The sequence below is a fragment of the Lolium rigidum genome, chromosome 7, assembly GCF_022539505.1.
Source record: "Lolium rigidum isolate FL_2022 chromosome 7, APGP_CSIRO_Lrig_0.1, whole genome shotgun sequence".
Lineage (NCBI taxonomy): Eukaryota > Viridiplantae > Streptophyta > Magnoliopsida > Poales > Poaceae > Lolium > Lolium rigidum.
Window position 1 is genome coordinate 132,367,553 of NC_061514.1, and position 23,327 is coordinate 132,390,879.

General features: G+C 51.4%; 4 protein-coding genes, 1 non-coding gene and 1 pseudogene across 5 annotated transcripts; 5 read left to right on the forward strand and 1 right to left on the reverse strand.

Moving 5' to 3' along the window:
• Window positions 1-233: 233 nt before the first annotated feature.
• Window positions 234-1,118, reverse strand: LOC124677300. The gene is made up of 2 exons (XM_047213304.1): window positions 758-1,118; window positions 234-670 (listed from the first exon to the last, which is right to left on the reverse strand). The coding sequence occupies exons 1-2, from the start codon at window positions 976-978 to the stop codon at window positions 466-468; spliced, it is 426 nt and encodes a 141-aa protein (XP_047069260.1). The 5' UTR covers window positions 979-1,118; the 3' UTR covers window positions 234-465.
• Window positions 1,119-3,909: 2,791 nt separating this feature from the next.
• On the forward strand, window positions 3,910-4,443 carry LOC124674227. Its single transcript, XM_047210265.1, has one exon. It carries the CDS (start codon window positions 3,910-3,912, stop codon window positions 4,441-4,443), a length of 534 nt encoding a protein of 177 aa, XP_047066221.1.
• Window positions 4,444-5,646: 1,203 nt separating this feature from the next.
• On the forward strand, window positions 5,647-6,204 carry LOC124674166. Its single transcript, XM_047210202.1, has one exon. It carries the CDS (start codon window positions 5,647-5,649, stop codon window positions 6,202-6,204), a length of 558 nt encoding a protein of 185 aa, XP_047066158.1.
• Window positions 6,205-13,439: 7,235 nt separating this feature from the next.
• On the forward strand, window positions 13,440-15,699 carry LOC124675266 (kinetochore protein SPC24 homolog). The gene is made up of 5 exons (XM_047211334.1): window positions 13,440-13,730; window positions 14,172-14,313; window positions 14,400-14,501; window positions 14,991-15,064; window positions 15,222-15,699. The coding sequence occupies exons 1-5, from the start codon at window positions 13,550-13,552 to the stop codon at window positions 15,317-15,319; spliced, it is 597 nt and encodes a 198-aa protein (XP_047067290.1). The 5' UTR covers window positions 13,440-13,549; the 3' UTR covers window positions 15,320-15,699.
• Window positions 15,700-16,225: 526 nt separating this feature from the next.
• Window positions 16,226-16,298, forward strand: TRNAA-CGC. The gene has a single exon. It is a non-coding gene; the product is annotated as a tRNA-Ala (tRNA).
• A 2,952-nt stretch (window positions 16,299-19,250) lies between these two features.
• Window positions 19,251-20,231, forward strand: LOC124672015 (annotated as a pseudogene).
• The last annotated feature ends 3,096 nt before the right edge of the window (window positions 20,232-23,327 follow it).

Consider the following 23,327-nt stretch of genomic DNA (forward strand, 5'->3'; position numbering starts at 1 on the left):
ATTTTTTATTTTTTCATTGATTTGAGATTTTTTTTAAGGGCGCAACATTCCCCAAATACGACACAAAGAAAACAAAACTTCTCCCTCCCAAACACCTGATCCGGTCCGTTTAAGTGACAGCAACCGGAAATGCTCTAAAAACTTTTGTCAGCGTCCCAGGTGCGAGGGATCCAACAAACATGCTGTGTCGTATCATAATCGAGTGGACACAGGTGTGAGGGATCCAACAAACGTAAGACGGAGATGCTCACTCTTTGCTTCCAGTTCTGGAGCACCTCACAGAAGGTTCAGCAAACACAACCAACTATTCCGATGTCTTATTCCAATAAAGAGAGAGATTACAGGAGCATGATCGGCCTACAAGTTACACGAGCGCTGCGATCTGATCTGCCGGAATATCTCCATCTAGATTCTAGTAGCAGCGGCAGCTGGCCTGGCGGGCGGCCTAGGTGGAACTGGAAACTACTACTCGAACTTGTAGTGCTTGTCGACGGCCTCGGCGACGTCCCAGGTGCAGCTCATCCCCTTGGGGAAGACCACCAGGTCCCCCGCCGCGATCTCCACGAACCCCTCCTCGCCCTCCGGGTACACCTTCACCTTCCCCTGCAGCAGGTAGCACGTCTCCTTGGCCGAGTACGTCCACGGGAACTTGCTCTGCTCGCACCCCCACCTGCAGGAAGGCAGCCGCCGTCGCATCACCGTCGGTCGATGTTCCGACAAGAAAGAGACGCCAAGGGAGGCCAAGATCGGAGCTTACTTGGGCCACTGGCGGACGCCGAGCTCCGAGAGGCGTGTCTCGGGCGGGTTGCGCTCCACCCTCACGCCCAGCTTCTCAGTCGTCACCGTCTCCGCCGACGCCATCACTCTCACCGCCGCGAATCGCCCTCTGGAGGCTGTGTAGGGGGAGCTGAATCTGAGCCGGCCGGTCTGGAGCTGGAGCTGGATTGGGGTGGCAACCATTGGGATTGGGCTCGCCATGTGTAAGTAGAGCACGGGTAAATGGTGTCCTGGGCCGGGGCCGGTGTAGTGCAGAGGAGAAAACAGCGTAAGCGATGAATGGAAGGTTATCGATTCTGTTGCCGATGAGTGGCCCAGGTTTTCTTCTGCACAAACAAGAAAGCAGGTAGAACAATTCCGGCCCACTCGTTTCTTATCGTCTCCGCTCAGTGCCGCGCGTGGCCGGAACATCTCAATAATCAAAATCAATACTCTAAGAGCGTCTCTAACAGAGTCCAAAAAAAGTGTAAACCGAAAAAGTGGTTTTCAGTCTTCCGAAAACGATAGTGGCGCAGATTTTGGCAGTGGCGCAGATTAGGAAACCGTAGAAATGGAACTGAAAAGCGGAATTTGAAAGGGCGCAGGTAAATTAGGCGATGATCATAATTCGACATCAAATTGATGCTCCGATTGAGCATCAAAACATACATTGTTCGTTACATTAGAGCTAAATTACTGGTACACCGGCGGGCGCTAGTAAGCGAAAGCAAAATGCGGCCAAGATAGTGACCTACGCGCTCGGCGATGCCGGTGGTGGCGCAGCGTTTCGGCGGCAGAGGGCGCCGACGCTGCCGTCGATGATCTTCACGCGTCGTCGGCGTCAAGCTCGACTATTTCGAGCTTGACGCGGCGGACGCGGGCCTCCCGGCGGGCCGCCTCGTATTCACGGACGAGGCGGATGGCCGAGCCTCCGCCGCGCTGATGGCCTTGGTCTGCGCGAGGACGGCGTCCTCCTCATCGCTGCCGTGGACATAGTCCCCGGCGGAGAAGGTGGGCGACCGCGTGGGGACGAGGACCTCGTCGTCGCTGCTGTCCGCGACGGGGAGCCGCGGTGCGCGACTTGACTGGCCGGACGAGGAGCCCTCACCGGCGTTGCCGTACCTGGCGAGCTTCCCTGGGGGCATGAGCCCCCAGTTCGTCCACCGGCGGGCGCTGTGCTTGCGCGCGCCCTCCGACCGGTTCCATTTGCGCCGCTCCGCGTCGGTGCGGAAGACGGGTGGACGCGGCGACGAGTCGTCGCCGCCCAATCCGGCGCCACGGCCTGCGGAGCCGCCAAGGGACGCCATCGCCGACCGTCGGCCGGTGGATCGCTGCCTGGGGCTCGCTGGATTGCTCGCCGGAGATGGTGCTTAGCAGCGGCGGAGGGAGAGGAACGGCGGAGGGGAGTAGGGTTTGCGACCCGAACTCCCCTCCGCGAACCCTTTAATAGGGGCCGTTCGGGGAGTTGTTCGGGCCCCTGAACTTATTTTACGGGCCAGCCCATCTTTTCGGTCACTGATCTGCGACACATTCAGCCCGAACCCGTAAATCCGCCGGAAAAGTTCGGTTCCGGCGAGATTTACGGGTTCTGTTAGAGATGCTCGGTTAGAGATGCTCTGATGCGCGTAAAGCCTAGCCGCCACACCCATTCTCCCTCTCCCCGTTCTTCTGTCGTGCACGTGAAAAAAAAGTCCCCGCATCCCTTCATGCCGCAATACCAGGCCTCGCTGAGCTCCTTCGAGCCTCGCCGAAGCTCTGCCACCTCTTCATTGACGCAAGCTTGCCGGGAAGCTCACGATCGAGTCAATCAATCTCATCTCTTCGAAGTCCGCCCGACGTCATCTCGTCATCTCTAGTCACACATGCCCATTCGTCGCAATTGTGGCTAGTTTACGGTCTTCCTGGACCCCTCCCATGTCTCCCTCTTGCTCTGTAGCATCCCCACGCCGATCACCATCGCACCCCGCTGTTTGACATCCTCACTTTTGTTGTTCCGGTGGTCAATAAACAGCGGCGCCGCCCCTATTTGGTGCCCCTTGGTCGTCAACATCCAACGCTAGCTCGCAAAGCCCCTCTTCGGCTCCTCCGTTGTATGGTTCGTAGATAGGAGAGCATCCAGTCGTGCTGACATCAACATGACCCCAAGGCAGTTTATCTTTTCTAGAATTTTCATAAATATATTTAAACGACGGAGAGAAAACAAAAAACAATATATGTTAAAACATTCTGAGCAATAAGCTCTATCTCATCGTGTTGAAATTATGCATGCTTAAATAACTTTTAATCATGTTGATATGTTTGCGATGATCTTACAAAATTAGAATCTGATATCTTGATATTTGTCTAGACCAATGGCAGTGTTCTCTATTTTACATCATCTGCTACGATACGATGTGATTTTGCTCTGGTTGGCATTTTGCACAACTGGCACATAGACCGGTGAGGCCAGGCAAGCAGTCCAAAGTCTATAAGTCATTTCCACGATACTCTGCTGAAACATTAAATAATATTTTTTTTGCTCTAAATATAAACCATTTTAGCTTTCTTAAAAAGCTTATATTTCAGGATGGAGGTAGTACATTTATGTGTCTTAATTTAAATAATGCCAAAAATACTAAGACTATCCAGACATCGCAATTAAAGATGAGAGAATATAGTAGTATCATACCACGTAGTACTAGAAAATTTAATATCAAATAGATCTTGTACATATATTTGCATTGGAATTCTACAAATTAATAAATGTTATAAAAATATGATACTACTATATGATATCATCCATTATGGAGATACTAACATACATTAGTATCATATAGATGATATTAGTATGTGATAGTATCCATTGTGACTAGTCTATAAGTCATTTCCCTCATTTTGTGCTTATTACTCACATAAAGGATGACCAAGAGGCATTTACCGTGGAATTTGATCATTGTTTCTCACCTCATAAAGAAAGTCCATTTATGCGAAATTACAGCTTTAGTACTACTAGTATCAAAAGATTTGCTCTCCCATTTATTCTCTTTGCCCACGAGATCTTACTGCGTACAGTATAGTATATAAATCCACCAAAAGCCTAAGGTTTGCCTCATCTCCGTTCACCCCACACCGAACCACCAAAAACTTGACAAACCCATCAAGCCAGCGCTCAAAATGGCAGCAAGGCTTGTGCTCCCCCTCCTCCTCGTCCTCGTCGTCGGCTCCCACACGGCCTCCTCCTCCGTGGTTCAGACGTGCGTGAACGCGGTGGTGCGAGGGGACCGCAGGGACCTGTACGCCTTCTGCGTGACGACGCTCCAGGCGGCGCCGGGGAGCGCCACCGCGGACGCCCACGGGCTGGCCGTGATCGCCACGAACCTGACGCTGGCCAACTACACGGCGGCGGTGGCCACGATCAAGGACCTGCAGAAGCGCGGGGGCTGGACGGCCAAGCAGCTGGGGGCGTTGATCAAGTGCCGGCAGGGGTACATCCAGGCGCTGAACATGGTGCACAGCGCCGTCCACGCGCTGGCCACGGGGCAGAAGCAGGCGTACTTGGACGCCATGGGCGAAGTCAGGGAGGCCGCCCTCGACTGCGAAGAAGCGTTCGTCGGTGCAGATCCGGACGATAAGTCGATGCCGAGTAAGGTGAACTGGGACGCCGAGCTCGTGACCACCGTGGCCATGATGATCGTGATGTCGTTGTAGCAAGGAGGGTGCGTACGTAGATCTTGCCGTGGCCATTCCGCCAGTGGTAGTCAAATCAGTAGGCAGATGGATTGGTCGATGGAGAAGAAAATAACATGGGATGCGTGATTCGACTTATTTTTTGGAAAATGTTTTAAATCCTCCGAAGGCTGTGGCCCGAGCAACCTCCAGGTTGCAGCGTCGTTGGATGGGCGAAAACTCGTTTTTACCGACGCCAGTACCTACCCGAGTCCTTGCAACGAATCAGACTTCTCCAGCTCTCCTCTTGTGTTGGCCCACGCCATCTTGTATGATAATCTCCCTGTGTATAGTACAGTATACGTATTTTCCTTGGCCCCCTCCACGTTCCTCTGCACTGTACGAATAAACAGAGCGACAAGCAGAGGTACATCGATAGCTGCGCCGCCGCCTGTCCACGCACTGGCTCTACATCCGCCGTCCCTGCTCCCCGGCGTCCAACTCCGCGTACAACGTCAATAGGATCACCACTGCAGTTCACCTCATTTATTCATTTAATAATCCAGAACTATACAGATAAATGAGATAGACAATTAAAGCATGCATCAGGAACTTGCATATGATCCTAATGATCACTGCAAACATCAGCAGATGCTGAAACAAGCAAGAGCATGCATCACCACAAGTTTTGGTGCCACACAGACATCAGGAGAAGCACAATTAAAGCACTAAACCATAGGACAACAGTCAACCACCACTACTGATGATCATATGATCATCAGGACTTGACATAACCAAAACTTTATGAGCAACAAATTTTTTTTTTGGCAAGGCTATTTGGGAACCAAACCAAATGCACCCGTAGCCTGATTTGTGGTAGTTTTTATGCGGAATATTTGCCTGAAGTCCATCATTTGTGGGCCGCTAATTTAAACATTAAAAACATTGGACAGTAGTACATTTATGACAAATTACGCCGCATTTCTCTAATTTTTGCTGTTTATTACTACCAAGACGCGTTTGTCGTGGCACTTGATCATTGTTTGTCAATTCATTGAGAAGATCCATATATAGCGAAGATACAGCTATATCGCAAAATTTGATCTCCCATTTACTCTCTTTGCTCACGAGATCTTATAGTACGGAGTACTACATAAACCCACCAAAAGCCTCAAGATTTGCCTCATCTTCATACAGGAAGCCAGCAGAGACTTCGCAATCCCATCAAACCATCGAACCAAAAAAATGGCAGCAAGGCTTCTCATCCCCCTCCTCGTCGTCCTCCTTGCCGGCTCCCACGCGGCGCTCGCCTCCTCCACCGTGGAGCAGACGTGCGCGAACGCGACGAAGGGATCGGAACGCAGGGACCTGGACGCCTTCTGCGTGACGACGCTCCAGGCGGCGCCGGGGAGCGCCACCGCGGACGCGCACGGGCTGGCCGTGATCGCCACGAACCTGACGCTGGCCAACTACACGGCGGCGGTGGCCACGATCAAGGCCCTGCAGCGGCGCGGGGGCTGGACGGACGGGCAGCTGGCGGCGCTGGCCACGTGCCGGCAGCGGTACATCGAGGCGCTGAACGTGGTGCACAGCGCCGTCCACGCGCTGGCCACGGGGCGGAAGCAGGCGTACGTGGCCGACATGGGCGCCGTCAGGAGGGCCGCCACCGACTGCGACGACGCGTTCGCCGGCGCGCGTGGCGCCGCGGCCGCGGGTAAGAAGGATGAGTCGCCGCTGGGCAAGGTAAACGCCGACGCCGTGGACCTGACCACCGTGGCCATGCTGATCGTGATCTCGTTGTAGCGAGCAGGATGCGTACTGCCGTGCCCAGTCCGCCAGTGTAAGTCAGATCAGCAAATGGATCGGTCGATGGAGAAGAAAATAACAAATGCGTGTTCGACTCTTTTTTTTTGCCGTTAGAATTCTTGTTTGATGTCTTTGAGATCTAGCCGCTATGCCTCCTTCTCCTTCACGCTGCCCGGGAACGAGAGAACGCTGCCCGTGATTTCACTTGTTTCTGCCATGAAGTTCGTATTTGATATGTCCGATTTAGCTGTACCTTCACGCTGCCCGTGAAAGAGAGGCCCCGGCTACTCCTTGGTAACCTGACAAGTTCCAACTGGACGCAACGCGAAGCTTTTCAGGCGACGGAGCCAGAAGAGCGGCCTACAGGCCCGCATCCCCGTGAAGCTAAATACCAACGCTGCGCGCTGCATTTCTGCAAGCCAATTTTGTCATCTTCCACCGCCATTCTGTCTTCGCTTGGTTCCTAGTGGACGATAAATATCCATTCATCGTTATGGGCGCTTCCAGCAAATAGTCGCCATTATAGCAGGTTTAATCAATCATCCAAACATGATAACCAAAATCTAATGAACAAGCAGACCTGTCTACATTACGGGCATCCCAGATTGCTTCCCTCGTGAACAAGCTGCACACTGTTGAATAAGTTTCAGTTAGTAGCTGTTAGTGTCGATAGGATTCAGTTTCGACAGTTTCGTCAGGTTTCTGTTAGAGAGAATTTAGGAGGACCGCGTCGTGTTTAGTGCGAGCACCTCCATGTTTGTAGGATCGTCGTGGAGCTCGTTCCGAGTCGTGGGATGGCACGATTCAGTCGGGAACGTGGCGGAAGTCACGACATTGCTTTGTAATCGCTCAATAAGATGATGAATGAAACAGAAAAGCAGCAAGTCGTACGCTGCACCAAAACTACCAAGTGTTCATCGTCTACCTCCAGCTCCCTCTCTCTCTCTCTGCCTCGTTCGATCGTGATCGTGAGTGAGGGTTAGAGCTGACAAGTGGTATCAGAGCCTAGGAGGTGTCTGGGAGAGAGCGATGACGAAGGACGGCGATGACGCGTCCAAGAAGGCCGCCGCAGACGCGGACAAGGACGGGAAGAACTCGGGCGCCGCTTCATCACCACTCTCCTCAGCACAAAGGGCACTGGCTGTCCCGCGCTCCACGCGCGACGTGGGCGGCAGCTCCAGCACGGCATGGCCCGTGCTGACGAGGACGAACTACAACACCTGGTCGCTGCTCATGAAGGTGATCCTGCAGGTTCGTCACCTGTGGGACGTCATCGACACGGGCGTGGGTGAGTACGGCGATGACCGTGCGGCGTTGGAAGCGATCCTCCGCGCCGTACCTCCGGAGATGATTCTGATGCTCACCGTCAAGGACACGGCGAAGGAGGCGTGGGATGCGATCAAGACGATCCGCGTCGGGGCAGATCGAGTTAGGGACTCGAAGGCCCAAAACTTCCGCAAGCAGTACGAGGATCTTCGGTTCAAACCCGGTGAGTCTGTCGATGATTTTGGGCTGAGGCTGCAGGAGCTGGTCCACCAGTTGGACATCCATGGAGACCCCATCGACGACAAGAAGGTGATCCTCAAGTACCTGCGGATCGTGCCAAAGAAGTACAAGCAGATGGCGCGGTCGATCGAGAGTCTCCTCGATCTCAAAACCATGTCCATTGAAGAACTGACGGGGCGCCTCAACGTCTGCGAGGAAGACGACGAGGACGAGCCCGCAGGCACGGCCGGCGGCGGCCAGCTGCTGCTCACGGAGGAGCAGTGGCGCGCCCGCATGAAGCACCGCGATGGCGACGGCTCGTCAGGTAGCGGTGGCGGCGGCGGCAACCGCAGCAACAAGGGGCGCGGGAACGACGCCGCGCGCGACAAGCCGCAAGGGGCGAGCGGCGGCGGCGCCGCACGCGACAACAAGTGCCGCTACTGCGGCAAGTTCGGGCACTGGGCCCGTGACTGTCGCAAGAAGAAAAGGGAGGAGGCTCACCTGGTCAAGGACGGCGACGACGACGAGCCGGCCGCGCTTCTCATGGCGCAGCTGTGCCCAGTCGCCGACGAGCCCGAACGCGTAGGCGGAAACGTGTTCCTCAACAAGGAGCGAGCCAAGGTGCGACTTGGCGACGAGCATGAGCCGGTCGACGTGCCCTGGTACCTCGAAAGCGGCGCATCCAACCACATGACCGGCAGTCGGGCTATCTTCGCCGAGCTGGACACCAAGGTGACTGGCACGGTGCGTTTCGGCGACAACTCCATCGTCGACATCGTTGGGCGTGGCACCGTGGTCATCGCGGTGCGTGGTGACGAGCACCGCGCCCTAACGGACGTCTACCTCATCCCCAAGCTCAAGACGAGCATCGTCAGCCTCGGCCAGCTCGATGAAAACGGCTGTCCCTCGGCGATCTGCAACAGCTTCATGTCCCTTTGGGATCGGAGCAATCGCCTGCTCGCCAAGGTACCTCGCTCCCCGAACCGTGTCTACAAGGTGAACCTGCAGGTGGTGCAGCCGGTGTGCTTGTCGTTGCGTTCCGGCGACAACAGCTGGACCTGGCACGAGAGGCTCGGCCACCAAAACTTCGGTGCTCTCCGCGCCATGTCACGCAACGACATGGTTCGCGGGCTGCCAGAGATCGGCCACACGGACCAGCTCTGCGACGCCTGCTTGGCAGGGAAGCAGAGGCGCGCCTCGTTCCCGCAGGTGGCGAAGTACCGCGCCACGGAACGCCTCGAGCTGATCCACGCCGACCTCTCCGGACCGATCACGCCGGTGACGCCAGGAGCGAAGCGCTACTTCCTCTTGATGGTGGACGACTTCAGCCGCTACATGTGGCTGGTGCTGCTCTCCACCAAGGATGAGGCCGAAGCTGCGGTCCGTCGCATCAAGGCAGCCGCCGAAGTACAGAGCGGTTGTACTCTGCGCACCCTTCGGACCGACCGAGGGGGGGGGGGGGGAGTCCACCTCCCGCTCCTTCGACGAGTTCTGCGCCAACAGAGGCGTCCAACGCCACCTCTCCGCGCCCTACACACCGCAGCACAATGGCGTGGTGGAACGCCGCAACCAGACGGTGGTGGCCACCGCACGCAGCATGCTCAAAGGGCGAGGTGTGCCCAACACGTTTTGGGGGGAGGCAGTGAAGACGGCGGTGTTTCTCCTGAACCATTCCTTCACGCGCGCCATGGATGGCAAGACGCCGTACGAACTTTGGCACGGCAAGATGCCAAATATGCACTTCCTGCGGGTCTTTGGCTGCGTCGTGCACGTCAAAACGGCTCGGCCACACCTCAAGAAGCTCGAGGACCGCAGCAGGAAGATGGTCCTGCTGGGCTACGAGCCAGGCTCCAAGGCGTACAAGGTCTTCGACCCCTTGACGCAGACGGTGCATGTCACGCGCGACGCTGTCTTCGACGAAGTTGCGTCATGGAGTTGGGAGAACGGCGGCCTGGAAGCAGTGAACAGCGACTTCGACGTGGAGTACACGCTCGCTCAAGCCGCTGCTCCACGTGGGTCTGGTGCCGATCCTCCCACGCCAGAGCGCGCACCGAACGCGCACGGCGCGGCATCTCCAGCGCCAGAGCACGCACAGAGCGCGCACGGCACGGCGTCACCACAGACACCGGCGATCCCACACTTCCACGACACAGGGGACTCCCTGGAGCCCTCCGTGGAGTTCGCGACGCCCTCCAGTGCTAACACTCCGTCTATGGAGGACCGAGACACTCATGTGCGCAGGTACAGGACCGTCGCCAACATTGACGCCGAACTCGAACGAGGGCTCCTCCTTGACGAAGGAGAGGAGGCTGCGTCGTTCAGTGAAGCTCAAGCAGAAGCTGGATGGCGCACAACCATGGCTGAGGAGATGGCCGCGATCGAGGAGAACCACACCTGGGAGCTCACCAACCTTCCTGCTGGGCACCGTCCCATCGGGCTAAAATGGGTGTTCAAGTTGAAGAAAAACCCAGCAGGAGAAGTGGTGCGGCACAAGGCGAGGCTGGTGGCGAAGGGCTATGCGCAGCGAGCTGGCATAGACGTTGAAGAAGTCTTTGCGCCAGTTGCACGCCTGGACTCGGTGCGCGTCCTCCTCGCCATCGCCGCACATCACAACTGGGAGGTGCACCACCTCGACGTAAAAAACGCATTCCTGAATGGCGACCTTGAGGAGGAAGTGTATGTCTCCCAGCCCCCTGGCTTCGTCGTCGACGGCATGGAGGGCAAGGTGCTGCGCCTGAAGAAGGCGCTCTACGGGCTGCGTCAAGCGCCGCGAGCTTGTAACGCAAAGCTCGACAGCACGCTCCTCTCTCTGGGTTTCACCAGGAGCCCATCAGAGCACGCAGTGTACACACGCGGCGAGGATGATTCACGCTTGCTGCTGGGCGTCTAGGTCGACGATCTGATCGTCACTGGCGGCGGCAAGCAGGAGATCGCCAAGTTCAAGCGCGAGATGATGAACAGGTTCAAGATGAGTGACCTGGGTCTCCTCGCTTACTACCTAGGCATCGAAGTGTCTCAGGGCGGCGGCGAGATCACCCTCTGCCAGTCCGCTTACGCCGGCAAGCTCCTGGAGAAGGCTGGAATGGCAAACTGCACCACGACCCAGGTGCCAATGGAGCCACGCCTGAAGATGAGCAAGATCAGCTCAAACCCACCGGTGGATGGCATGATGTATCGTTCCATCGTCGGTGGTCTCCGGTACCTGGTGCATAGCAGGCCTGACATTGCGTTTGCAGTGGGGTTCGTCAGTCGCTTCATGGAGACGCCAACGACGGAACACCTGAGCATGGTCAAGCATCTTCTTCGGTACATCGCAGGCACCAAGAGCTACGGGTGCACACTTCGTGGCGGCGGCGAGCAGCTCGAGCTCGTGGGCTACAATGATGCAGACCTGGCCGGCGACCTGGATGATCGCAAGAGCACGGCGGGCAGTCTCTTCCTCATCAACGGCTGCCCAGTGTCTTGGCAGTCTGTCAAGCAGAAGACGGTGGCACTCTCGTCGTGTGAGTCAGAGTACATGGCTGCCACAGCGACTGCGTGCCAGGCAGCTTGGCTCCGGCGTCTTCTTGGCGAACTGCTCAACGAGGAGGAGAAGACGGTGAAGCTCTTCATCGACAATCAAAGCACCATACAGCTGATCAAGAATCCAGTGTTCCATGATCGCAGCAAGCACATCGACACTCGCCACCACTTCATCAGGGAGTACGTCGCCGACGGCAAGGTCGCCGTCGAACACATCGGCACCACCAACCAGCTCGCCGATATTCTCACCAAGTCCCTTGGGCGCGTTCGGTTCCAGGACCTGCGCGCGAGGATCGGCGTCACCAACATCATCCGCGACTAAAACTTAGGGGGAGATTTGTTGAATAAGTTTCAGTTAGTAGCTGTTAGTGTCGATAGGATCCAGTTTCGACATTTTCGTCAGGGTTTCTGTTAGAGAGAATTTAGGAGGACCGCGTCGTGTTTAGTGCGAGCACCTCCATGTTTGTAGGATCGTCGTGGAGCTTGTTCCGAGTCGTGGGATGGCACGATTCAGTCGGGAACATGGCGAAAGTCACGGCATTGCTTTGTAATCGCTCAATAAGAGGATGAATGAAACAGAAAAGCAGGGCACCAAAACTACCAAGTGTACATCGTCTACTTCCAGCTCCCTCTCTCTCTCGTTCGATCGTGATCGTGAGTGAGGGTTAGAGCTGACACACACCAGCAAGACGCAATGCACACAGCTCCGTGTCGTCGTATAACTCCATATTGGCATTCCAGCAACATTCTTCAGCGCATTAGCACAATGTGATGCGAATTTGAGGCTATTATGTTCCCCATCTTCCGCAAGGATGAATGCCGCGTGCTAAACCTTCCTACACAATCAGAAGCCAAAGCAAAAGCGCACAAGGAAGTACCGCCACCGCCAATTCAGATTTTTGTTAGGGTTTTTTTTTTGTACTAATGATTTTAGGAAATTGATCTTTTTTTTTTCTTTTTGGCGAGGAGCGGGTGATGTGGATATGGGGTTAGCGGCGCTTCAGCAAAAGCAGCTCCCAAACTTCTGTTTAAAGCTTAAACCGAGAGAGAACTCCCACCTAAATATATTGCATCAAAAGAGCGTTACAAGATCAGGTGCTTGTCCACCCTTGCGGGTTGACATTGGTTAGGATACATGTTTTCGCTACAGCAGAAAACGGATCGACACGGACTGGGGGCGTGCGAGTGCCGCCCACTGCCGGTGTCGATTCCCACGAGGCCGAGCTAAGTGTGCCGAGAGATGGCTGGAGTAGCAGGCCTGCCGTTAGAGCCTGAAGCACGCCTTGCTCCGTGGTGGAGGTCGGTGGTCGATTGGGAGGGATTTCCTGGGTGGATGGTGGGCTCGCGAGGTGAAAATGGCGCCCTACCGCCGTCCACTGGAGATGGACTCCTATGGCGGTGGTGGGGAAGCTGGGTGTGGGAGACGATGGCTTTGCGGTGGCGGCACAGACACCTCTGAGTCATGTGGGCTACCTGGAGGCGGCTAGGGTTTTTCGCAGCTCCCAATTTGCGTTTTAGAGGCTTAACTTGGGGATAGTGGGCAGACGGTAATACCGGTTGTGGTTCAAGGGTTTTTCCGGACGAAAACTCAATGCTCCAACGCCTGCGAGTGTCGTAACCCTCTTGCGGGTGCCTCTGTGAGCACATTCTCCACCTGTGGGCTCCGTGTGAAGTTTTTTTGACCGATTGGCCTGGCCGACGATAGAGCATTGTGTCGTTACGCTCTTGAGGGCGTCGGCGCGGAGCTCCGTTATCCTTCTAGCTTGTTCGGTGTCGTGGGTAGCAAATCTTGGTTATTCTTGTACTTTCTGTTTTTTATCTCCGATTTGCTATGTAAGAGGGTCTCCTCATCATCTCCTATGGGCCATGTGTGGTTTTACCTATAAAGATAGACAAAATCATGTTTCGAGTTTTTTATTTATTTTGAGAATCTAAGAATCGATATTTGATTACTTCCTCACTCAAGAAATAAGTGACTCGGATATAGATAGTGCCAACCTAGATAAATTTGAGGCACTTATTTGATTATTCTAGGTGGAGGGTGTATTTTTTTAGACACGGGAGGGGCGCGGCCCATAGAGACCTAACTGGGCCAGTGAGTGAAATTAGAGCCCAAAGTAGCCATTCTCCTGAACTCTCCAATTCTTCACTTGTTGTACACGAGGACGAGCCACATCGAAATCAAAATTCTCAACCAATTCTTCACTTGTTGTACACGAGGAAGCAGCGGCGGCGCCTGAACGCCGGCGACCTACGGATCCCAATCCATATCTCGTCACCAGTTCTCGGCCCGTGAGAAGCGAGATAGGTTTAGGGTTTCGCCGGCGCCTCTCCGATGGCGGCAGATGCCGGTAGGCGGGTGGAGGTAGCCAACCTCCTTTCCCTCGGCGACGACCTCATCGGGGTGCTCCTCGACACAAAGGACGGCGAATCCCTCGCGCAGGCCGGCGAAAGGGCGTTGATGCTGCGCTCCGTCTGCCGCTCCGAGTCCGTGGACCTCGAGCTCCAAGTGAAAGGTCCGTTCTCCCCGTCCCTGTTGAGATTCGGATTCATGTCATGTTCAGGACCCCTCGTATGGTGAAAACGATTTGAGTACTCAAGTTCCGTGCGGAAATTTGAGATTAATGTACTATATACCACTAGTAATTTGAGCATGTGTGGTTGAAAATCTTGCATAAAAGGGTTGATTTTAGAACAGAAACCAACGCATGTCACAATTTTATGACCAGAGTTAATATATCATCTAGTAGTAATTTACTTAGCATTACAACACCTGCATACCAAAGGGTTGACGAAACACTTCAAGTTCATTCATTCAAGCACCTGCTATGCAAACAAACTAGTAATAAACAATCGGTTACTTTTGAGAAAATTACAGAAGTTGTGTTGCAGCAAACTTAGTGATTGACTGTTTTAGTATTTCACAATAAAAATGCCATGCTTCTTTTGAACAACAGAGTATCAGGAGAAGATAAACTCTTGCAAGGAAAAGATAGACAAAGTGAAGTCTGAAACAGTTACTGATGAAGAACTGAACACGCTGCAAAATGAGATGGAAGAGAAGCTCCAGAGCGAGCAACAACTTCGCCAAGAATTAAGATAAGTTCTTACTTCAGCATCCATAGCTCTATCATCTGAAGTGGTATATCAAGTTAGATTGCTAATACAGTTTACGTTGTCAACACGGCACTAAGTGGTGAGCTTGATAACCTAGACCTTCAAAGGGCTTCAATAGAAGAAAGGAAGGATGCTGTCAAAAAGAAGGAGAAAGACTTGCTCAAGGCGCAGTAAGTCGAGATTCGTTCTCTCTGTGACTGAGTGTATTTTGTTTCCTCAAACACACATACCATCAGCAAGAATACTATTTTGATGACAAAACTATTCAGAAACTCTCTTATGGGCAAACCTGGCTGTAATGTTAGCAGTACCATGACGCTGTCCATCTATCCAATGCAATAGCAAATTTGATGTAGTAGTGTGGTTGATATTTATCATATTATAAGATACACCAACTCAAAATCGATACTTATAGTTCGTTACAAAATTTTGATTTTTGGATAATGCTATTGCTGCCTTGTCTTTCCTCTGACATATTTTGCCACTGATTGCTACCATTTCCTTATCTTTCCCGTGCAAAGTTTGGTGACTTGCTTAAATACTGCTTGAAATTTATATGAATGCTGCCAACTAATTCAATATGAGATTAGATTAGGCACTGTCGCTTTTACTGGTTGCCCTGTTTATCAGTTAAATTGACTGGCTACCTTTTTGTGCAGAAATACGCTTTCCATGTGTGTGTCAGTTACGAATATAATGCCAAATTTTGAAGACCGGGATAAGATTTCTGGATGTATCCTTTCAATATGTTACTGTTTCGGCTTTTTTTTTTCCTAGTCAAGGAAGGATGCCAGTTTCTGCTACTCTGCCTTCTCTTTGGACTTCATTACAGAGTATTGCTTTTGTCTTACAGTGAACAAAACTTGTGTGGAGTCCTTAGCCTTTATCAGATATTGTTGACAAGAACAAGAAGAAGCTACATAAGTTTGAGTTTGAGAAGACAATGCCACCAGTTGAGATCTGTGACAAGCTTTGGAAAATGGATTAGGGCCTGCTACTTGCAGATCGTAGCCACTCTACACTAGCAGCAATTGCATTTGTACACCGTTGTGCAAGGTAACCGCCTGCCAAGATGGGAAGAATGTGACTCGCCCAGTTGCTTCAGATGACTTAGTTAGTTGTGTGGCATCCTGTTCTTCATATCTTGCTGTCGATCTGGATTGGATTTGATGCACTTGTATTTCGCTGACTTTGGTTTGAGAAGCTAAATCTCCCTAATACTAGAACTTGCTACTCCGTGCTGTGCATCTTAGGGCCCCTGTGCGATGTGTAAGTTGTTATGTTTGCCCTTGTATATCTGTTGGATGGTTTTAACATTCTCTTGACTTTGATCATCCACGTGTTTGTAGAATGATGTTAAACTTGTGTGATCCTTTTCTATTGATATGCGTAACGTGTAATGCTAAGTGAAATATCATGTGACATGTCCATATTGTGCCGTCTTCTCTTATTCTGTCAAGAACTTAATATAACGTGCAAGCTCTTCTCGAATGCTATCTCTGTCAAGGAATTTGTCTAATCATATGTAGATTATGTGAATTGGTATCTTTAGTTTCGTATTGAAAACACGTCTCAGTTGTGTCGTTTAGTGTCAGATACTAGTAATCGACAAGCCAAAGTTAATTCTAGAAAAATGTGCTTATATATGAGCAAGGATGGAATATGGTACTACTGTGTAGAAGAGCATTGAAGCCCAGGTGGTCAGCGACTGTTATTGGAATGGTCAGCAGAAAAGCACAGTTTGATTCACGTGATGTCGGGATCACCTTCTCGTACCCGGAAACCTGAAGCTCATCGGCCGTCTGAATTTACCAGTTTGCAGCTGCAGGATACATAGTCGACTCGAATCGTAATTTACGAATTGATTACAGCACTTTGGCACAGTTTCCAAGAAGGGGACGTAGCTCATATGGTAGAGCGCTCGCTTCGCATGCGAGAGGCACGGGGTTCGATTCCCCGCGTCTCCATTTTTTCTTCGTCTCTCTGTTTTGCCAAGAAGAAATCTCATGCGCTACATATAGTTTGGTAATGCTCCATTACAGTTGTTAAGATTAAAACTGTACAAAGATTGCGGCAATGAAAGTTAAATCATTTCTTGATCTCATAACAAACTACTTCGATGTATTTGAAGAGGTACTTGTGGAACTCGCAAACGAATGATTGTGGAGTAGTAAAATTTATAAAACGCAATGTCCATAGCATAAAACTTCTCCCAACGTATTTTTTTCTTGACAAATGGATACTAAGACTGTAGTACCCTTATAATGGGCTGTTGCGAGGTTATGCGGTTCGGCAGCGGGTGTGGCAAAGGTGGATTTCCTTTCACGTGTATTTGGTCAAACTTAGTAACTTTGATTTTTGGAAAGAAGTTTCTCCCCTCCCCTCCCCTCCCGATCCTCCGCTCTCGAGACCTGTGCCGCCCGCGCGGCGGCCAGGCCGCGCCTCTTCCCCAGATCCCCTCATTCCTCCTCCCCCGCCCTCCCCTGCCGCCTTCGTCGGCATGTGCCGCCGGGCGTTGCCCGTGCGGTGCCGGCGACGGGGATGACTCTACCGGCTGCGAAGCTGGGGGCGCGGGGACCTCGGGCTGGCGGCGGTCCGACGTGGCAAAGTGGAACCTGCGCATCGGGTGGGAGGAGGGGCGGCGGAGCAGTGTAGGCAGTGTCATGGCAGGGCCTGCTCAGCCCAGATCTGGGTCCAAAGGGGCTAGGCGGTCGACCTGCGTTTAGCACACCGGCGGTGCTCCCTGGAGTCGGAGAAGGCACAATGGCGGTGGGTGGGTTGCGGCGGCACTTCGGCCGGCCAGCTGCAGCGTAGCAGTGGGGCTTTGCGGGCCAATTTGGGTCTGGCCGGGCTAGTTCGGGTCTGGTTTGACTCGTTGCCACATCCGGTCGGCTACCGCGAAGGCGGTGGAGGCAGTTCCCTCTCGAGCAGCTGGGGTGCTGCTACCCCTATCCCTGTTGCATCCCTTCTCTTCCAGTGACCATAGTTAGGTGACGAGGATGGCTACAAGACCATGGTGGCGTGTGCTCGTGGGCGGCATGTTAGGTGGAGCACGTCGGAGCGTCTGGGGTGGTCGGGAGAAATCCTTGTCGGCATGTTCGACACCAAAGCGGTGATGCCTGCGGGTGTCACCTTGCCTTCCTGAAGGGCGTCGGGTGTACCTCCTCCTTAATCCCCTCCGCGTACCGGGGGAAACCCTAGGAATACTACGGGCAGCAGCGGTGTCGTCGTCGTTTCCTTGCTGAAAGTGTTTCTTGGTATGCGGCGTCTCGGCATGCTAGGAGCGTGGTGGTACTTCTTCGGAGGGTTGCGGGTCGTCATCGTTTTCGTCGATCTGCCGGTGTCGGCATTAGTTTTTCTTTCATTTCTTTGTCTTTTCTTTTGGACTTGGTTGTGCTGCGGCCCAGCTTGTTCGTTGTATCGGGTGGTTGCTATATTAATATAGCGAGGTGAAAACCTGTTTCGAGGAGTAACTTTGATTTTTCACTAAATTATACGGTATTTTGGGACAAATGGAGTACAAAATGAGATCCAGAGTTAGTGAGGTGTGCCTACCGTTCCTTACTAACAACTTGTTGCCCACCCTAATATGTGGTGTCCACCTTTCAACGAGCATTGTTCATATTTCGAAAGATACAAACAAAGCGAGATTGTTTTCACCTCAATCATAAAAAAATATTATTCCGTACTGGATTCATTCCGAAATACCTATCATATATACGTTTAACTAAAAGTAAGAATTTACGAATTCTGACCAAATATATGGAAGAAAATATCAACGACTACTACACTGAATAAATAAATTGTGAAAATGAACCTTTGGTGGATCTTATTTATAATAATTTTATAATTTAGATATAAAATGAACATCAAATCAAAGATTTTATATTTTTTTTCGAAATGGGGGAAATATCGCCCCAGCTTCTGCGGCTTTTTTATTAGATTATTCACAAAACCTTACAAGAATAATACAAAAGATCAATCTCGAAGCAACCTTACTATACCTACAGTGGGATGAACAGGGTGACAATACACCAACTCACATCATCCAAAAAACTAAATGCCTTCCCAAAACCGCCCAATAGCAGATGGGAAGCACATCCAGTCGAGCAGACTCTCAACGCACGCCAACGCACACGCCACAGAAGTTGCTACCGTCGTCTTCCCCGACACCATCTTCAAGAGAGATCATCGCATTAACCTTGCAAGACATGTCGTCGATGCCACCATGACGCCAGACGGCTCCACCATCCTGCACGCATACATCATCCCGCATCTGTCGTCGATACCCTGCAGTACCATGCCACTGAGACTTAGCGCCAACAATGTGGTAGATGAATACAACTCCACCGACATCCACCAACATCCAGCAGCTGCTCCAAAAACGATGCCCCAAGAGGTAGAATGACGCAGGCCGCGCCGCCATCGTCAAAGATTTTATATACCTATAGAGTTATGAAATTCAATTTGTCCCGCAAAAAAAAAAGAGTTATGATATTTCAACAGTAGAGATGTATTAATGTATACGGAGTTTCTTTCCCGTGTATGAGATGAACAAGGACCACCTGATATGCGGCATGGAAACTTTACGTGTAGGCGTAGCATAGGACTCTGCAACCCTTGCCGTTTCCAATCGGGCATTAAGTTTCTCATGTTTCCACGGTTAATCGAGTACTCATCTCTTAGGTCTCGGCGAGGCAGCGGTTCGAGACTAATTTTGCGAAAGCAACTCGGCGACAAATTTACACGGAGATAAGAATCGACCTATTAATCAAGTATTGGCTAGATTCTACTTCAAGGTACTATATGTTTCCTCATCTAGTGCAGAGAGTTAATCTTACTTTCAGAATTAACTGATTGCTTCATCAAGACATACGTACAGTACTATAGACAGAATGCAAGGAGCAGCACATGGCAACATGTTGGACTCTGGTTTCGTGTCGTTCAAACTTAACTATTCGGAGACGAAGGACATTGCCATCGGCGCCGTCGTCCACTCCGATGCCATCTCCGTCGGTGGACACTCATGGAGGGTTAACTGCTACCCGCGTGGGTACAGTGAGGCCGAAAAGGGTGAGTACATCGCAATCTTTCTCGAGCTAATGAGCAAGTCCAACGTCGTCAAGGCCATCTTCGACGCTTTTTTCATGGACAAGAACGGTGAACCGTCTTCGTCCAACGCAAAGAGATGCATCCAGGATTACCCACTCAAGGGCTACACAGCCTGGGGGTGGGCTAGTTTTATCAAGCGAAGCGATCTCGAGGTTCAGTATGTGGTGAATGGTTGGGCCACGTTTGTGTGCGGGGTCATAGTGGTGCGTGATTACCCTCTAGCCGTGCCGTCCTCTGACATCGGGGATCATCTCGGTCAACTGCTAGACGGCGCAGATGGTTCCGACGTTTCCTTCATAGTCGACGGCAAGAAGTTCGCTGCTCACCGGGCCGTCCTTGCCGCCCGCTCACCAGTGTTCAAGGTAGAGCTCTTCGGCGCCATGGCGGAGGCTAAGATGTCTCGCATCACACTGGAAGACATTGAGCCTGCTGTCTTCAAGGTTCTCCTCCGGTTCATGTACACCGATGTGTTACCTCCAGATGACAAGCTTGGGAGCTCCCCTTTGGATATGTATCCGCATCTGCTTGCCGCAGCCGACCGGTACGCCATGGATAGACTGAAGGTGATGTGCGCCGACAAGTTATGGAGTTACGTGTCCGTACATACAGTTGCTGCTACCTTGAACTGTGCCGAAACATACAACTGCCGGGAGCTCAAGGACAAATGCATTGCCTTCTTTGTGGAGGAGAAGAATTTCAAGAAGGTCGTTTTGACCGACTGTTATGTGCAACTGGTTCAGAAGTTTCCATCCATTATGGCCGAGCTGAGGGAGAAGGTGGGGGTGTAGAAGTGATCTTCCAATTCATTGTTATATCTTTTCTAGTTTTCTGAAGATTGGGAAGTGACCACTTCCTTTCATTCCAAATCTGCATTAGTATTTAGTAGCACATCCAGCAAGCTTATTCTGTTAATTTGCCAGCACTCTTGTTATTTTATTTTTCGATAAGTAGATATATTAATATCGCGAAGATACCAAATACACCTAACCTCTAAAATAACGCATTGCCCTAGCGGCATTACGGATGCACACATCCAAAAAAGAAAGAAGAATTACAAAAAAGAAATATCCCACTACAGTGATCCACTCTTTTAAACAGCAGTACTAACACCACAACAATACCAGCCTTCTCCAAAAGCGACGCCTCAAAGAAGATAACAGTGCACAAGCGTTGTCGTCGCTCGATCATAGATCTTAGGTTTTCACCCTGAAGAAAGACCTCACTCTCAAAACAATGCCTTCAACATGGCCATTGTCAAGCACAACCAATTAAGGCCAGACCTTGAATTTTCAGCCTGAAAGATAAGGCTTTGAACTTCTCCTATGCAGTCGCCCCCACTCGCATACCGCTGCTCCAAGCCACAAATCACCAAGCCAATTCCTCTTTGCCATCAAGACTCGAGCCACCATTGCTAGACCTCGGATCTCGGCTTCCATGTCATTCTCCGCCAGCATCACGAAACGAAAACATGCTCCATGATATTAACAGCCAGCAAAGCTTCGAAGCGCTCCCTCTAAAACCAAATGATCAGAGTAAAACACGGGTGCGCACGACCGAACCCACCCGATCCAGAAAACTCCAGGCATAAAACGCCCAGTGGAGCACCGACGGAGCCTTCCGGAACACGCCACTTCCGCCAGATCAATGGGGACAAGCACCGGAAGATCATCATCTTGGCGATAGAAGAAATCCTAGGACCACCGCCATTATTCGATCCAAGCCAGCAGCCCCCACGCCACCAGCTGGAAGAAGAGGAGAAGATGATCCTGACTGTCGCTGAAGCATCCCGCCAGGACGAAGCACGCAGTCGTAGGCCCAGATCGGATTCAAGCCAAGGCCCGCCATGGCAGCTACGCATCAACGCCGCCAAGGAGATCCTCAGATCCGCGCCTCAACGCCGCCACCACGGCACCTCCGCCCCAAGCCCCCTCGCACCGCCTCAAGACAGCGAGCCTAGGCGGGGTGCCTCAGCCCGCGGTTTGCCTCCAGCGCCCATGTTCCGCGAAGATCCGGAGCAGATGCAACCGCCGCCTGGCCAGGGATCGCCGTCCCGACCACCGCCGGCGACCCTCTTCATTGGCGCCGCTCAAGCAGCCCCATCGATGAGAATCCCCGCGACCTCCACCCCTAGCACCTTAGGTACCGGGGGCCTCCTCCACCGCAGCCGAAGCCGACGGCAGCGGCGGAAGGGAAGGGAGGCGTTATGGGGAGGCTTGCCTGTGGCGATCTACCCCCCCCCCCCGCGGCGTTCTCGGGAGCACTCTTATAGTTTGGCATGCCTAAAAGGATCGATCGGATGTGTTATTTTCTTGTTTATTGTATCATGTCTTGCAAAACAATATAGAGCGTCATAAGATATTCGCAAATTTCAAACTTCAAAAGTTCAAAGTCACCAAAAACATCATAGCCCACTTAACCAATTGGACAACTACCTCTTTAGCAAAAGGTCAAACACCTGGTATTCTGATAGTTCAAACGTCAAACTCTACTAAACCGCACAAGCCAACTTAACAATTGGACAACCATATGTTTAGCAAAAAGATCAAAACACTTGGGTGCACAAGCATTCACCCTACAATAGCAGCACTCGTCAGCGAAACATCAAGAGAGTGAGCTTGTTTTTCGATGAGTTTGACCCAAGAGAAACTTTTTTTCTAACCCGCGCGGCTCGTGAACCTTCACAGAGGTGCATCATGTAATCTGGAATTCCTAATAGCTGTAGTAATTTAATTCAAAGACAGATTTCGGGCAGTTTTGGAGTACATACCCAGCGTTGTAAATCTTATTGTGCGGCATGCACTTTGGTTGTAGCTGTTCTTCCTAAAAGCAACATGCCCAACATATTGCGCCTGCTATTGAGGAAGTGGTGACCCAACAAGGCAACAACTGCTGCCCCTTTTTTAAATAAGAAAAATGGCTACATGTTTGATTTCATCCAGGTAGTGACATGGACTCATATGCGTCGCACAGCCACGCAATATGCAGAAAACAACAGCGGCTCCGTCGCAATCAGACAAGGAATCAACTTCTTTTTTTACGAAAGATGATTGATCGCACTTGCATAGATTCTTCACACAGCCACTATCATAGCAGAAGATACAGTACATCACCTGAACCTTATTACACTCTAAAAAAGGCAAAACATAACTAACACCAGGCTATGTCCATGGCATTGTAGAATCTGATGACAAGTGCACTTTTAAGGCCCACTTCAGGCTGCTGATACTGAACAGAGATTTTAACAATGAAACGTAGCACCCTGAGAAAGGTCACAAGGTCTACAGCTATGACATACTTGTTGGCAAACCTCCATAAACCACACAACAGGATCCTGACCTTTATATACTACAAAAGGCAGCAAGCATACACCAGGAGATCTTCATAACATTGTAAACATGGATCAGTCCAGTTAGTTCTGACAGCAAAATATTTCACACACAGTACAAACTGATGATATAGTGCTCTTAACCTGCGGTTCAGGCTGCTGATGTTGGACACAAATTAGCAAGGACAAAGACCACAATTATTGGCACAGATGATATCAGATAAAGAATCATGAAAATATGTGGCTAGCTCACGGTACATGGTGGGAACTTATCATAACTACCTAGCAATAATACTCCTTGTGCTCACTTTGATAGAACAGTTGCCAATAAATATTGGCTATATATTAGTTTCATCTTGCATTCAATACAAGCTAAATTGTATGATGTCAAGGACAGAGATCACAAGATTTACCAAATATGCCAGACTACCGGGCACAAATAATATCAGAACAGAGAACATGAAACACATGATACAGGGGAGGAAGCTTACCATAACAGCCAACTAAGAATACTCCTAGTGCATACTTTGATAAGCAATTGCAAATAAGTAATGCCTAG

Coding starts and splice junctions, on each gene's coding strand:
- LOC124675266 (XM_047211334.1), top strand. CDS start 13,550: ATGGCGGCAGATGCCGGTAGGCGGGTGGAGGTAGCCAACCTCCTTTCC. Junction 13,731..14,171: donor CCTCGAGCTCCAAGTGAAAG/GTCCGTTCTCCC, acceptor TTTGAACAACAG/AGTATCAGGAGAAGATAAAC. Junction 14,314..14,399: donor CAACTTCGCCAAGAATTAAG/ATAAGTTCTTAC, acceptor CGTTGTCAACAC/GGCACTAAGTGGTGAGCTTG.
- LOC124677300 (XM_047213304.1), bottom strand. CDS start 978: ATGGCGAGCCCAATCCCAATGGTTGCCACCCCAATCCAGCTCCAGCTC. Junction 671..757: donor GGCGTCCGCCAGTGGCCCAA/GTAAGCTCCGAT, acceptor GCCTTCCTGCAG/GTGGGGGTGCGAGCAGAGCA.
- LOC124674166 (XM_047210202.1), top strand. CDS start 5,647: ATGGCAGCAAGGCTTCTCATCCCCCTCCTCGTCGTCCTCCTTGCCGGC.
- LOC124674227 (XM_047210265.1), top strand. CDS start 3,910: ATGGCAGCAAGGCTTGTGCTCCCCCTCCTCCTCGTCCTCGTCGTCGGC.